The 15,529-nt window shown below is 70.7% G+C and overlaps 1 protein-coding gene across 1 annotated transcript in view; it reads right to left on the reverse strand.

Moving 5' to 3' along the window:
* The window catches only part of AGPAT2 (1-acylglycerol-3-phosphate O-acyltransferase 2), a 10,352-nt gene extending 1,786 nt beyond the window's left edge, over positions 1 to 8,566 (reverse strand). Inside the window, exons 1-5 of the mRNA XM_084899673.1 lie at positions 8,166 to 8,566; positions 2,462 to 2,595; positions 1,953 to 2,128; positions 1,190 to 1,285; positions 36 to 108 (exon numbers count right to left, since the gene is read on the reverse strand). Of these exons, the coding sequence (XP_084755799.1) occupies positions 36 to 108; positions 1,190 to 1,285; positions 1,953 to 2,128; positions 2,462 to 2,595; positions 8,166 to 8,347 (661 nt within the window). The 5' untranslated portion in view covers positions 8,348 to 8,566. The remainder of the gene's footprint in view (positions 1 to 35; positions 109 to 1,189; positions 1,286 to 1,952; positions 2,129 to 2,461; positions 2,596 to 8,165) is intronic.
* Between the last annotated feature and the right edge of the window lie 6,963 nt (positions 8,567 to 15,529).

Raw genomic sequence — 15,529 nt, forward strand, 5'->3', positions numbered from 1 at the left:
CCATGGTCACTGCCTGGCAGTGGGCCGGGCGCTACCTGAGGTGAAGAGCTTCGTCCGGGAGTTGTAGAAGGAGGAGAAGCTGGAGTACACCACGGGGACCACGGGCACCTGTGGGGAGACGCCTCCTGAGAAGGGCCGGTCCCCCCTCCCCAGGGCGAGCCCCCGGGGATTGCCCCCGAAACCCATGCCGCAGCAGGTGCCCCGTCCCACCTCAGCCCTGCCTGGGACACACAGTCCATCACCTCATTCTGAACTCTCACCCCGAGTCGCCGCCTCCGGGAAGCCTTCCTAGGTTGGCACACGCCCACCTGATTCAGACCTGAGCCCCCCACTGGGACCTGAGATTTCCCCCCCCCCCCCCGGCTTCCCTCCCCCGCCCCGCCCCAGGAGGGGGTGGCACCGGCAGGGGCAGGGGCAGGGGCGGGGCTGGGCCGCAGGTGCCCCTGGGTAGCACCAGGTCAGCGCACTGGCGCCTGCAGGGAGGAAATGGCGCCGGGCTAATCATTAACCCTGCGGTTACCTCTCCCGGGCACGGGCACGGCAGAGCTCTGGGCGGGAGGGGGGAGGGGGAGGGGGCGAGCTGGAACCCAGGGAGCCAGTCTAGCGGCCCGGAAGGGAGGTGGAGGTGACAGCAGGAAATGATGCCCGTCCCCTGACCGCCGAGGCCGAGGCTGTGGCTGCCCCTGTCCCACACCCCTCCCCCTCCCCACCACCCCTCCCCCTCCCCACCACCCCTCCCCCCGCCCTCCCCCACGCCCCAGCCAAGGGAAGTGACATCATCCACCTGCCAGCCTCTGCGCCCATGGCATTAGCCGGCGGGAGGGCTGGCAGGGCAGGGGTGGCTTTGCTCAGGGCCAGCACTGGGGGGCGCTAGAGGCCACCTGTCACCAGTGGAAGACACACCAGCTGTCGCCCCCACCTTGGGTTTCCTCCACGAACCCCAGCACGGGGGGGGGGGGGGGGGGGGGGGGGGCGCTGGGCCCCCCCACCAGGAGGCCCCGCCCACCAGGGGACCACCTGATGCCAGGACCCCTCTGGACACACCCCCGCCCCGAAAGGACCCTCCTCACGGGGCAGGCCCAGGGGGGAGGGTGGTGAGGCCCTGCCCCGCCCAGGAGGAGGGTCCCCGCCTAACCAGACCCACACCCCCGCCCCCCGCCCCCCGCCCCCCGGGAGGGCGTCCGCGCACCTGGGCCTGCACAGCCAGGTAGAAGGCGCCCTTCTTAAAGGGCAGCAGGTCCCCGTTGTCGTTGCGTGTGCCCTCGGGGTAGATCCACACTTTGAGCTGCGGGAGAGAGGAGGCGGCTGTGGGGGGGTAGGCCGTGCCCTCCCTCCTGGGGAGCCCTCCCTCCTGGGGAGCCCTCACAGCGCAGCCCTGCCCCCTGCCTTCCGGCGTGCAGTCTGCAGACACCGATGACGTGGGGTTTTTCGTTGTTGTTGTTTTTATTTAATATATTTTATTGATTTTTTACAGAGAGGAAGAGAGAGGGATAGAGTCAGAAACATCGATGAGAGAAAACCACAGATCAGCTGCCTCTTGCACACCCCCTACTGGGGATGGAGCCACAACCCGGGTACATGTCCTTGACTGGAATCGAACCCGGGACCCCTCAGTCCGCAGGCTGACGCTCTATCCACTGAGTCAAACAGCTAGGGCTGTTTTTAATAATTTTTATTGATGTCAGAGAGGAAGGGAGAGAGAGAGAGAGAGAAACATCTATGATGTGAGAATCATGGACCGGCTGCCTCCTGCACGCCCCCCCTGGGGATCGAGTCCACAGCCCGAGTGTGTGCCCCGACCGGGAACGGAACCTCTTGGTTCACAGGTCGATGCTCAGTCCCTGAGCCCCGCCTGCGGTTTTTCCGCCCAGGGGCGGCCTGTGCGGCGCTCTGACCCCCGCCTCCCACCCGGAGCCGCCCGCCCGCCGCCCGCCCGCCCGCCGGCCACTCACGTTCTCCCGCAGCATGAGCTGGCCCACGTCGGCCATGACGCTCATGGCGGTGCTGGAGCGCTGCCGGTTGATGAAGAAGACGCCGCCCAGGTACATGATGAGGCCCACGGGGCCCGTGAACAGCAGCTCCCGCTTGGCGATCTGCACGCAGCGCGGCGGCAGCACCTCCATGAGGCCTGGCGGGGTCACGGGGGGGGCTCAGCGCCGGGCCCCCCACCCAGGAGCAGCGAGGCCCTGCCCCGGACCACCCCCCGGCTGCCTGGAGTCTCACCCACTCGCCCATCCAGCCGCCCATCGGCCACGAGGGCAGGTCATCCAGCCCCAGCCGGGTTCCCGCCGGGAAAGGGGTGTGGACAGGGCACCGCGGTCGGTGAGGAGGGCGGCTCCGTGGCAGCCGTGGTCTGCGGCCTGTTCCCCAGTTGGAGGCTGTGGCTGGCCTGTCGCCCCCTCCCCTGCCAGCTCCTCTGGGCCGCCTCCGCCCCCGGGGCCCAGGCCCGCCCGGCGCCTACCCATCATGTCCAGGATGCTCTGGTGGTTGGACACGACGACGCACGGCCGGTCCTTCCACAGCTCCTCACGCCCCTTCACGGAGAAGCGGAGGCCGAACAGGTACTTGAAGGTCCGCACGAACCAGCTGATGATGCTGGGGGGGAGGTGCCGGTGAGCGGGGGCCACGGGGACCCCCCTCGCTCTCACGGCCAGCGCCTGGCTCCGGGGCCAGAGTGATCTTTCGATCCAGGGGCCACAGAGGCTGCCTGCCTCCCGCCATCGCGACCAGACAGGAGGGAGCGGCCTCCGGGGACAGACGCCCCGCGGAGAGGGTGCCCTGCTTCCCCCTGCATCCCAGGAGCCGCCCAGCCCTCGCCCGCACCCCCTGCCCGCCGGGGCCCCACAGACAGGCTGGGGGCGGTTCTCAGCCCTGTCACCCAACCCCGAGAGGTCCCTGCGCCCCCGGAGGCGGGGCCGCACACCCACACCGTCCAGGGGCCCCCAAAGAGTGCCACAGCAGGAAGTGAGCGCTGGCGCCGAGTGGGGGAACGCGTGAGCAGCTAAAGCTACTTCTGAACCCCGGGGGCCCGGGAGGCGCAGTGGGCAGCGCCCAGGCCCCGCCGTGCCCGCCTCAGAGCAGGGCCGTTCCTTCCCAGAGGACAGGCGGTCACGGTCACGGGGAGGAAGCTGTGGAGTCGATGCCGTGCCTCGCCCGGGCTCAGGGGCCTCGACCCCGCAGCACCTCGCGGCCATGACGGGGTGCAGCGGGCACCCGGCCTTCCACGCCCTCGCCGCCCCGGCGCCATGTCTGGCGGCGGGCGGGTGTGGGCACACAGGAGGGCAGCCTCGCGCCTCGCTCTGGGACGCTGTGCTCACACCTGGAGGAACAGGCGCCTGGAGGGGGCGGCCCTCTGGTGACAGAGCCCTGGGCGAGCTCCCTGCGCGGCGGGTCCCTGTAGGGCAGGTCCCTCGCACCGTCCCGCTCCCCCCAGAACCCCTGTGCCCGCGCCCGCGGCCCGGGTGCTGCCGGAAGGAGGGCTGCCCGCTGGACCCAGGCGCGGCCCCTCACCACCGTCCTCTCCGGGTGTCCAGCTGCCAGACGCCGCCCCCGTAAGCACCGCCCCCCTGCCCAGCCTGCACCCCAGGAACCAGGAGGCACGGCTCCATGCCCGGCGAGGGCACAGGCCTGGTTGACGTTTCAAGCCCCAGTGGGGTCACGGGGGGGCACGCAGGAGGCAGCTGATCAGTGATTCCTTCTCCTCATTGATGTCTCTCTCTCTCCCTCTCCCTTCTCTAAAATCAATGAAAACATATTTTACCAAAACAAACACGGCAATGCCCAACACACGGGGAAGAGCCCGTCTCCCGGGAAGGCATCCGTCAAACAGGAACGAACGCCCCCCCCTCGCCGGCAACCCCCCGCCCGCACCCCCCGCCGGGCACCCCCCGCCCGCACCCCCCCGCCGGCACCCCCCCGCCGGGCACCCCCCCGCCGGGCACCCCCCCCGCCGGGCACCCCCTCGCCGGGCACCCCCCCGCCGGGCACCCCCCCGCCGGGCACCCCCCCGCCGGGCACCCCCCGCCGGGCACCCCCCCGCCGGGCACTCCCTCGCCGGCACCCCCCCGCCGGGCACCCCCTCGCCGGGCACCCCCCGCCGGGCACCCCCCCGCCGGCACGGAGAACAGGCGGCAGGCGGCGTGGGGCTGGGACGCGGCCCGGGGAGACGCTGGCAGAGCCGGCGCAGCAGACGCCTGGGGCAGCTGGCAGCACGAGGACGCCCTCGGGCCCCCCTTCGCTCCCAGGAGGCTGTCAAACGCGGGCGGGAGGGCCGGAAGATGAGGGATCTGGACCCCTGTCCCGGAGGGGAGCGGGGCGTGACCGTCACAAGGGTCCATCTCTCAGCCCCTGCACCACATGGGGCTCCGCCTGCGACCCCCTGGATCCCCAAGGGCTACCCTGCCGCCCCGCCTCCCGCACCCAGACCCTCAGCCACCCTGCCCCGGCTCCCCGCACGCAGACCCCGGGACCCCGCCTCCGCACACGGACCCCCGGGCCCCCGGGTCCGCCCGCCTCCCGCACGCGGACCCCGCCTCCCGCACGCAGACCCCCAGCACAGCGCTCCTTTCAGAATTCCCAGGGGTGATGGGCGCCCCTATAGCAGGCCCTTCCCCACGGCCTGGGGCCCGGCTCCTCGAGGCCCTTCCTGGTTTTGTTCAGGAGCCGCTGCTGCATGCGTCCGGCACCTGACCCTTCTCGCCAGCTGGGCCCCGGGACCCAGAGGGCCTCCTGGCACAGGTGCGCCCAGCAGGACAGCTGGCCCTCCGCTCGAGGTCAGACAGCCCTTCTCACCGGCTGGGAACCTGGGCAGTGCCCTGGGCCTCCCTCAGTGCGTGGCCAGAGGGACTGAGCTCGCTGAGGCTGGGGTCCCGGGACATGGGGGGCCCTGGGCTGTGAGGACAATGCCCCGGGCAGACAGGAGCCCAAAGGTATGGCAGCAGATCCGCCCCCACGGCCGCAGGCACCCCCTCCCCTCCTCTGCGCCCCCCCCCCGCCCTCCACTCAGGCCAAGCCAGATGACCTGTGACCTTTGTCCTCGGCCTTAGTGGCTTTGGCCAACATGTGCCTGCCCTGGGCCAGCCCCCAGAGCTAGGGATCGGGGGGCAGCCCCGCCAGGAGCCCCGGTTCCGCTCCGCAGATGGAGGCCCAGCGAAGCCACCTGCCAGAGTTGGGTGTTTTCCAACAGGTGTCATGTGAGCTGGGGCACCAGGAGGGGACGGGAACCGGGCTGTGTGGGGTGCAGAGGCCCAGGTGCTGAGAGGGGGGTGCAGAGGGGAGTCCGGGAAGCCCTTTGGCCTGCATTGGGGAGCATCTTGGGGTCTTGGGGGCCACTGGGAGTTCCGGCCCCAGGCCCAGGGGAGAGCTGGTCCCAGCAGGGCAAGGGTGGCTGTCCCTCCGCACCCCGCACCTCCCTCCCCTTCGCCCAGGGCCACCAGGCTCCAGCCGCGCTGGCTCAGAGCGGGCCATGCGGAGGTCAGACCCAGGGCAGCACCGACACCCCTCCTCGGTGCTTTGTGGGCACAGCCTGCACCGGCCGAGCCCGCACCCCGCCTCTGCACTCAGTGCCGTGCCCAGCTCGTGGCCCTGGCATGGCCGCAGAGCATGTGGCCGGGCCTCGGGCGAGAACAGCGGGCAGAGGGGCTGGAGCTGCCTGCCTGGGGCCGCCCCTGGGGCTCCGGTGGTGTCTGAGAACGTGGACCCGGGTTCAGTTGCTCTCGGGGTTTCCGACTACCACGCTTCCCTGGCCTCACCTTCCTCTCGGTCACACGGGGGCGACGGGACACCTGTCTCCCAGGACAGCACCCCCAGCCCGGGGCCTTGGTCTCAGCCCATCGCTGCTCCCAGCACCCGCAGAGCACACAGTGCGGCTCAGGACACGGCCCTGGGAGGACAGTGAGCACAGCAAGGGCTGGGGTTGGAGACCGGCCCCCGGGGACTCAGAACCGAGGCTCAGCCCCCCACACACTCCTCCTCTTCCCCCTCCTCCTCCTCCCCGGGCCAGGCCCCCTAGAGCCACCCAGCACCTCCTCACCGCTCAGTCTCACAGCCACAGCCCTCTGCAAACCCAGGTGCTCACCCCCCGCCCTGCCATGGCTGGGTCATCCCTGCGACCCGCCTGGGGGTCCGGGCCCCAGGCCCACCTTCTCCCTGGGGAGGGAGGGGCAGAGGGCTCCCGCCAAGCACCATCAGGGCCCCAGGGTCCCCAGGGACACCCCGCTGCACAGAGCCACACGTGTGGCCCGGGGCTGAGGAGAGCCCCCCCAGGCAGCCGCGGCCAAGGCCGGCCAGGCCCAACCACCGCTCAGAAACTTTGGACTTGACCTCTTGACCCAGGAAAGCAGCTCTGAAGTGCAGGTTCCTCTTGACAGAGCCAGCAGGGCCTTTTTTAAAAATATATATTTTATTGATTTTTTACAGAAAGGAAAGGAGAGAGAGAGCTAGAAACGTCGACGAGAGAGAAATATCGACCAGCTGCCTCTTGCATACCCCCTACCAGGGATGTGCCTGCAACCAAGGTACATGCCCTTGACCGGAATCGAACCTGGGACCTTTCAGACCGACGCTCTACCACTGAGCCAAACCGGTTTCGGCCCAGCGGGGCCTTTTAACAGACAAGGGAGCCGCTCAGCCCGAGGCCACACGAGGCCACCTGATGGCACGGCGGGGGAGGGGAGGGGAGGGGGTCACCTCCAGGGCCTGCCGTCACTCTTGCTGGAAACCAGCTCTGAGCACAGCTGCCCTGCACCCCAGGCCCCTCCTGCCTCTGAGCCGGACAGGCCGGCCCTGGACCCAGCGCCCCCTGACCTCCAGGCCCAGGCCCGCCGTCCGGGTGGAGACAGCTGGGGCCTCTCCCTGCGGAGCCGGGGCAGCGCCTGGGTGGCCGGCCGGCACGGGGCCTACTGTTTCCGAGAACAGCCCCTGCCCGCCCGCCCGCCCGAGGACTCTCCCTGGCCGCTCCCTAAGACACTGCCTGGGCCACGGGCGGGGGCCTAGTCTCACTGAGCACCCCTACTTGGAGGCCCCCACTTGGAGCCCCGTCTCAGTCACTGTTCCCTGAGCACGGGGCCGGGGACCCACACAGCGGGTCTGGGGCGTGGACAGACGGCAAAGGCCAGGCCACTGGGTGTGGGGGGCACGGCCAGTGTCCCCACACAAGGTCACAGCCAAGAGGCTATTGCAAAACCCGCATGTCAGCCACCGCAGGGCGTCCAGAAAGGGGTGAGCTGTGCGCAGGGCAGTATGGTAATCGCAGCCAATGAGGTTTATCGGAGGCAGGCGCGTTTATTGCTAATTGAAAAGTAAAAGAAACGGGGTGAAAGGGCAGCCCCCCCTCTGCGCCCCGCCCCAGCCTTTGCCCCGAAAGGCCTTGACTCCCGGGTCAGCCCGCCAGGGCCCTCCTCGCCCTGCCCTCGCCCAGCCCTGCCCTCGCCCAGCACCGCTCCCGGCCGGCGGCTCCCGGAGGAAAATCCCAGCCGCCACCCCTTCCTTCCCCGGGCTGAGGCCGGACCCCAAGGGCCAGCCCTGCCCCTCCCCTCCCGTCCCGTCCCAGGCCTCCCCTCCCAGGACGGAGGAAGGACGCGGGAGGAAGGACCTGCCGGGGGAGCCGGGACCAGGTGCCAGGTGGGCGGGCCGAGGGTGCAGAGGCGGGACGGCAGGTGCCCCGGCGCGCGCGGCCCAGCAGGGGGCGGTGTGGCGCCGTCCCGGCCTCGGTTTCCCCGCGTGGCCCGGCCCTTTCCTCCCGCCAAGCAGCTGCGCCACCTCCGCCCGGCGCCCGGCGCCCGGCGCCCCGCGCCCCTTGGCCGGGCGCAGGGACGGGGGCGGCGGCGGCGCCGGGACCTGTTGGAGCCGCCAGCGCCGGCCGGGCCTCGGCAAGGACGCGGGGACATTGTGACGCCGGGTCCCGGGGACCCGCCCCCGCCGCTCCGGGGCCGCCTGCTGGCCCCCCGCGCCCCGAGCCCGGGAGCGGAGACCGGGCGGGGCAGGAAGGAGGGGGAGCGGGGAAGAAAGTTGGGGAAGCGGAAGCCGCGGCCGGCGCTCCCTCCCTCTCTCCCTCCCTCCCTCCCTCCTCCCCTCGGCGCCCGCCGCGCTCCCGCCGCCCGGCCCTCCGCCCCCGCCGGCCCGGCCCCGCCCTCCGCCGCCCCGCCGGCCCGCCCCGCCGGCCTTGCCTCATGTTGTCCACGGTGCGGCCGCCGTGGCGCAGCAGGCAGACGGCGGCGGCCAGGATGGAGACGGAGAAGCAGAGCGCGCAGTACAGGCTGATCTTGGCGTAGAAGCGCGCCGCGCGGCTCAGCTGCAGCAGCAGCAGCAGCAGCAGCAGCGCCGCCGTCAGCCACGGCCACGGCTCCATGGCGCCCGGCCCGACGGCCCGCGGGCTCCCTCCGCTCCCTCCGCTCCCGCTGGGCAGCGGCCGCGGGCGCGAAGCCGACTCCTGGCGCCGGCGCTGCCGTCCCGCCCCGCCCGCGCCCCTTATTGCGAGGCCCGGGGGGCGGGGCGCGCGGGGCGGGGAGCAGGGCGCCTAGGTGCGCGGCGGCCTCCGCTCCCCGCCGCCGCCGGGCCCGTCCCGCCCCGCTCCCCGCCCCCGGCCCCGCCGCCGCCCCGCTCCCGGCCGCCGCCGGGCCCGTCCCGCCCCCCGGGCCCGCCCCCGGGCCCCTCCGCCGCCCCGATCCCCTCCCCCGGTCCCCCGGCCCGGCCCGCCCCGCGCCACGCCCCCTCCGCCGCCGGGGCACCTCGCCACGGGCGCGGGGCCCCTCCCTCCCGGCCCGGCCCGGGCGTCCTGGCCGCCGTGGGCTGGATCGGGCGCCGCCCCCGCGGTCCGGCCTCTCCCCGCCCGGCGCCCTCTGCCACCGGCACCCGCGCCGGACCACAGCTCCCCGGCGCCCCAGGAGGCGGCCCCCTGGCCACCGGTGGCCACACCAATGGCCCGTGGGCCGCGCCCTGGACGGGCAGCCTGCCCCTCGGGCCCCTCGAGCAACTTCAGGGACCAGCGGGCCTTTGGGGACCTCCCCTGAGGGTCCTGGGGGCACCCCTTCAGGAGGGGGAGCAGCTGGAACGGGCGTGTGTCTGGGCGGGGCTGGGGTGCCAGCGCTGGGTGCCAGGAACAGCGTCACCCCGCCGCTCCTGGGGCCGGGCCAGGGGCAAATATCAGGCGACTGTGTGTCCACACAGCCCGGGCCCAGGAGGACGGGGCAGTTAGCGGGCGGGCGGAGGGCAGGCCCGGGCTGCGGGCTCGCAGAGCAGGTTGGAGTTTTGAGACCAAGTCGCCCCTTCCCCGTCCCATCCACGGGCCACCGCGGGGTTGGCCCAGCGTTTGGGGGGGTGGGGTTCACCGTGCCCACCTCTGGGGCATTGGCACTGTCCTGCCTCTTCCTTCTTCCGAAGGCCGCGGTGACCTGTGGCTGGCATGAGTCACTGCCCTCCCCCCCCCCCCCGCGAGCGGGGACTCTGGCCGGGCAGGTGGGGCTCCTGCGGGCAGGCCGGGCTCACAGGTGGCAGCTGTTTCCGGTGGGGCGGGGCTGCCGGGCACCTGCGGGTGCTGTGCCGGGCGGCTCCGGGCCTTCTGGCCGCGCTCGGTACCGGCTCAGAGAACCACTTGTTGAGATCAGTCAGAGGAAGGCAAGGATCACATGGTCACACTCACGTGTGGACTCTAAGGAGTGGATCGGAGACGTGGGGGCTGGGCCATGGGGGGGGGGCAGCGTGGCCTGTGGCCTCAGACCGGGGTGGGGAGGGCCGGGCGGGCTGGGGGGTGGGGGAGGGCGAGGGGACATATGTAATGCTTCCAACAATTCTTTTTTAAAAAATAAAAAGCAAAAAAATAAAGAGACTGCTTGTCCCTCTTTCCACTGCCGAGGAGACACTGCCGCCCCCGGGAAGACTTGCTGCCCCTGGGTCAGGGGCGGGGGTGAGGGGAGGGCAGCGCCCTGCAGCCAGTGGTTCTGGGGGAGCCCTGCAGGCCAGAGTGAGGGTCGGCCAGGCAGGCTTCTCCCAGGAGGGGGCGCGGCACCTCAGGTCAGTCCGGGATGGGGGACCAGGCCTCACCGACCCCAAAGGGCAGCGCCACCAGGCCACCTCCTCCCGCCCCTCCCTCCCCGCCTTTGCCCGCCTCACACTCGCCCCAGCACTTCCAGGTCCCAGGTGCACGTGTGGGGGGGGGGGCTTGCTGTCCCCCCTCCGTGGGAGGGCCACCCCGTGGGGACCGGTCTGTCCTGTCGCTGGGAGTGACCAGCATGGAGAACCGTCGAGGCCTGGCACACAGCAGGTGCTCAATAAACGCTCCTCCAGAGCCACTGTGCTCCCGCTGTTCAGAGGGGCGGCGGGGGCTCCGGCGCTGACATCGCCTGGCAGGAAGGGACTGAGGACGCTGACCCCATCGCAGCGCCCACGCCCACTGCCCTGGAGACTTCCCGGCCCCGGGCACCAGCGTCCTGGCGGCCCCGGGCGGCGGTTCTGACAGCGGTTGCATCCGACGGGGAGGGCTGTTGCCCAATGCCTCCTCCTCCCCAGCTCCATCCTCCCCGGGGGCGTGTGGAAAGAGAACCTCCACTTTCCTCCGACCAGGAGGGGAGAGGCCGGGCCGGGGGAGGCCGGGCCGGGGTCTCTGCCTGAGACGACACCATTTTCAGGGTCTGACCATCACGCTCCGTGCGGGGGCGGGCGCGCTCCCGTTTCTAAAGCTGGGGCCTGGGGACCGGTGGAGACGCCGAGAGGAGGCGCCTCTGACCCCCGTGACGCTCAGCTGAGCAGGGCCTGGCGTGGGCTCTGCCCGCCTTCCTCCAGCCGCCCTGGGCCTGGGCACTGTCCGTCCGTCTGACCGGCCGACCCGCTCAGGAAGCTGCGTGCATGCGGATGGGCTGGGGGCTGAGTCAGCGCCCCCCCCCTCCCCGGCCATCAGCTGAGCCTCCTGGGCATTCGCTGGGAGCGTGCCAGGCAGGGCATCCGGTGACACAATGAGGCTGGGCAGCACCACGCCCGGCCCTGGGGAGCCCGAGTCCCGGGGGGGGGGGGGGGGGGGGACCCGGGCACAGGGCACTCGGCTCTGCGCGGGGATTGGCCGGAGGCTGAGCAGGCCACCGCCTGCCCACCTCGCCGCCTCCTGCGGGCAGGGCCGTGGGGCTGGTGGGGTGTGGAGGGAGGGGCAGAGGCTCCCATTCCTAGAAGCGATGGGTGACCTCCCGCCTCCCACGTGGCATCGGGCAGGGCCGTGCCAGCCTTTGAAGTCCCCCCCTCCCACCTCCTTCATCTCCAGTTACCCGGTTACCGCCGCACCTGAGCCCGCCTCCTCCTCGCTGGGACGAGAGGAGTCCCGCCCCCCGCCCCGCCCCCTCCAGGGCCACACGGGCCTCTCAGGCCTCCCCAGAGAAAGCGAGGCCAGGACGGAGGCCAGGAGGGAGGGGGCTCAAGGCCCAGAGACCAGGGGGTGTGGGCGGGAAGCAGCCGATCAAACGGCTGGTGGGGGGCAGGGGTGGGGCCCCGGGGAGCCCCTGCGGCCTCTGGGCCTCCGGGAGGCTCACCTCCGGGGTGAAGGCTGGGGGAGAGGCCGGAGGGCCGAACCTGGGCCCTGGTGCTCCTGGCCTGGGCCCCCCCCCAGCCTGTAAGTAAAGCGCCGGTGCCTCTTCCACCGGCTCACGGCTCGCGTTGCGTTTAAAGATAGATGAGGCGAGGCCGCCGGGGGCTGGGGCCGCACGCTCCCCAGGGAGGCAGGGAGGGGGCTGGCGGGCACGCGGCTGGCGGGCACACAGCAGGGAGCAGGCGGCCCAGCTCAGGGGCCGAGGGAGACCCCCTGGAGGGCGGCCGCACGGCTGGCTCCCGGGCTGGCAGAGGCCGGCGAGGCCCCGGAGCCGGGCCATCACGGCCCCCGGCACCCTGCTCCACACGGGCGGGCTCCCCAGCCTCAGACAGGTCCTCGGAGATGGCCCCGCCCCACCCCACTGCCGCAGGGCACAGGAAGGAACAGAGGGGCCCCGGAGGTTAGAGGCCGCGCGGTCCCTGGCCAGCAGGAAGGGCGGAAAGACAGGGTGAGGGCCTGGGCGCCCAGCACCAGACCCAGGGCCCTGCCCAGCCGCCCGCCTCCACCCCCGCCCCCGGGATCTCAGCCCAGCCTTCCCCTCTGGGCCTCAGTTTCCCCATCTGTGCCAAGGGACAGCGGCCGGCTCTCGGGGCTGCTGAGGTGAAAGGGTCAGCTGTGTGTGAGATGCCAGCCGTCAGCAGCTCTGCCCAGCAGCTGCCCTCGGCACCTCACCCCTGGTCCAGTTGGCCTCTGGGCCGGTCAGCTGCCCAGGGCTCCCCGGCCAGCCAGGCTCTGCCTGCCCCGCCGCCGGTGTGGGCTGCTGGCGAGGGCCGCTCCCTGGGCCAAGGGGCTCAGAGGTGCCGCGCCCTCTGTCCTGCCTCTCGCCGCTGGGCAGGCAGGGCCACACGCCCGGGGCCCGGCTGTCCCTCCCCTCGGAGGCCATAACCTGCCTCTGACCGAGGGGGGGGGGCCTCTGGGCTGACCAGCCCCCTTCCCCCCCCCCCCCCAATTCGCTCCGAGCCGCCTGCCCTCCCCCAGGACTGTGGCCGGCAGGACGACCTTCCCCTGGCACTCCCGTGGCGCCACACGGCAAACCCAGCCTGGGGTCCGGGCTCCCAATCTAGGGAGCGATGTCCCCTTGGTGAGGCGAGGCCGGGGGTGGGAGGCCGGGCGAGGGCTCTGCAGGGACAGGGCCGGAGTCCTGCCCGCCTGTGGCCGAGAGGCCCCCCCTCTCCTCTCCCCCCCCCCCAACCCCGGCTGCGGCTCCTGGCCACTGGGAGGCAGGGACTCGGGAGCCAGGCCCTCACCAGGGGCCAGGCTTCACTTCTGGGGTCTCCTTGGCAACGGTGTGTCCTCAGACCCAGAGCCACACTCCGGGGGGGACCCGGGGACCCACACAGGCCTTCCCGGGTGCCCTCCCTGCCGAAAGCCAGGTGGTGACGTGAGACACATCCAGACCTGAGGAGAATTCTAACGAGAGTTTATTGGGCCCGGCTGGTGCGGCTCAGTGGTTGAGCATCAACCTATGAACCAGAGGTCACAGTTCGATTCCCAGGCTGTGGGCTCGATCCCCCAGTGTGTGTGTGTGTGTGTGTGTGTGTGTGTGTGTGTGTGTGTGGAGGCGGGGTGTAGGAGGGAGCTGATCAGTGATTCCCTCTCATCACTGATGCTTCTTTTTTATATCTATAGCAAAGGTGGGAATTTACTGAAGAACAAGTACAGGCCTCATCACTGATGTTTCTCTCTCTCCCTTCCTCTCTGAAATCAATAAATAAATAAACAAAATAAACATTGTAGCCGAAACTGGTGTGGCTCAGTGGATAGAGCGGCGGCCTGCAGATGGAAGGGTCCCAGGTTCAGTTCTGTTCAAGGGCATGTGCCTTGGTTGCGGGCACATCCCCAGTGGGTCGATGATTCTCTCTCATCGATGTTTCTAACTCTCTGTCCCTCTCTCTTCCTCTCTGTAAAACATCAATAAAACATATTTAAAATAAATAAATAAAAATAAACATTTTAAAGAAGGAAGGCCGTAAGGAAGGTGACGTGGAGGGGCAGACGACAGGGCGGGAACAGATGCGGTGCCGGCCAGGGTGCCCCCTCACGGGTGCTGTTCCTGGCACCCTCCCCGGAGCCGTGCCCAGGCCGGCTCAGCGCACGGCAGGCCCGGGCGCGGCCCCTGTGAGCTGGGCCGCAGGAATGTGAGCATCAGCCGCGAGCTGCTTCCCACGCAGCCGCCTGTGTCCACAGGTGAGTAACCGGAGCCTCCTCCGGGGAGAGGGGCCGAGGGGAGCCCCGACCGCGGGGCACGGTGCCAGCCACGCTGACCGCACTGCCCCCGCCCCCTGAGAGGCAGGCCTGGCCTCTGGCCTTCAGCCTTCACCACACCCTCCGCCCGGAGTCCCATGTCACTGGCATGAGTGAGGGGTCAGCAGGTGCCACCGTCAGCTCACCTGACTCAGCGGGGCAGGCGGCCTCCAGGGACCATCCGCTCATTAGTCACCGCTAATGAGCTTGGCACGCTGGAGCCTCCGCCCCACCCCGCGCCCCGCTCACGCTGGCCCCGAGGAGGGCACCCTGTCCCTCCCACCCTGAGGAGGCCCCGTCCCACCCGCCCCGAGGAGGGCCCCGTCCCACCCTGAACCCCCATCCCACCTTGCGCCCCCGCTCACACTGGCCCCGAAGAGGGCCCCCCGTCCCACCCGCCCCGAAGAGGGCCCCCCGTCCCACCCGCCCCGAAGAGGGCCCCCCGTCCCACCCGCCCCGAGGAGGCCCCCGTCCCGTCCAGCACACCGGGCACAGGCGGCCGGCCACGCCCACGGGAGCTCTTCCAGCACAGACGCCGAGCACCGGGACACACTTGTCCTGAGAAATGTCAGTCGTGTGTCCTCGTGGAGGGGGAGCCCCTCGGTTTTGAACTGCCCCCCCCCCCCCTCCCCGCCTCTCCCCGGAGCCCTGTGTTCACGCAGGTTCTCTCCACCCGGACCCGCTGGGCGGCACTGCCCCCTAGTGGGCAGTCCCGGGAGGGAGGGAGGAAGCGGGCAGTGGAGGAGGGTGGCATTGGGTGGGGGGCTGGGGCGGGGGGGGGGGGGTAGGGGGGGGGAGAGGCACCACCTGGTAATCAGCGCCTCCCCTCGCCAGGCCCTCCCCTCGCCCAGGCCCGCGGCCTCCGTGAGCACATGGCCCCAGCGCAGGCGGGGCCGGCCCAGCGCTGCCTGAGGCCTGGAGCGCCCGGCTCTGCCCAGGCCGCTGCGGGGTCGGGTTCGAAGAGGCTCTTTTCTCCTTCTCTCTGTCCCACTTCACTTTCTCCCTCCGACTCCCCGAGTGCGGTCTGGGGTCCGAGCAGACTGCCCCTCCCTGTCCCCTCAGGGCAGGGAGCAGGGAGCCCAGAGAGCAGGTCTCCGCAGCCCCCCTCCCCGCCCCAGGCTGCAGCGCCGTGGCCCCTAGAGGCTGTGTGTGTGTGTGTGTGTGTATAAGGGTGTGTGTTTTTTATGTTTTCATTGATGTCAGAGAGGAAGGCAGAGGGAGAGAAACATCAGTGATGAGAGAGGATCACGGATCGGCTGCCTCCTACACGCCCCACACGGGGGATGGAGCCCGAAACCAGGGCCTGTGCCCTGACTGGGAATCGAACCCTGACCTCCTGGGTCATAGGCCACGCTCAGCCGCCGGAGGCTGTTCCCACAGCACGTGAGCGGGAAGCCCACACGGGGTCTTAGGCTCCACAGGCTGAGACCCACAGGCTGAGAACCGCCAGCAGGGCCGTGGGAAAACAGACTTTTACATTACGATCCACTACAGTAGCCAAACTTCAGTTAGGAAGTAGCAACGAAAATGGCGTTATGGCTGGCGGTCACCACAGCAGGAGGAGCTGTGTGAGAGGGTCTCGGCCTGAGGAAGGCCGAGAACCGCTGTCTAGTCTGATCCGTCTGTAGAGCCGTCTCTTCTGAACATGTTAAATCCGGGGCAAACAGCCCCTTTGGCGTCTGGCTCCCTCCACGTCAGTGTTGGCGCGGTCACAGTGCG

This window comes from Pipistrellus hanaki, assembly GCF_964339955.1.
Source record: "Pipistrellus hanaki genome assembly, chromosome: 11".
NCBI classification, from domain to species: domain Eukaryota; kingdom Metazoa; phylum Chordata; class Mammalia; order Chiroptera; family Vespertilionidae; genus Pipistrellus; species Pipistrellus hanaki.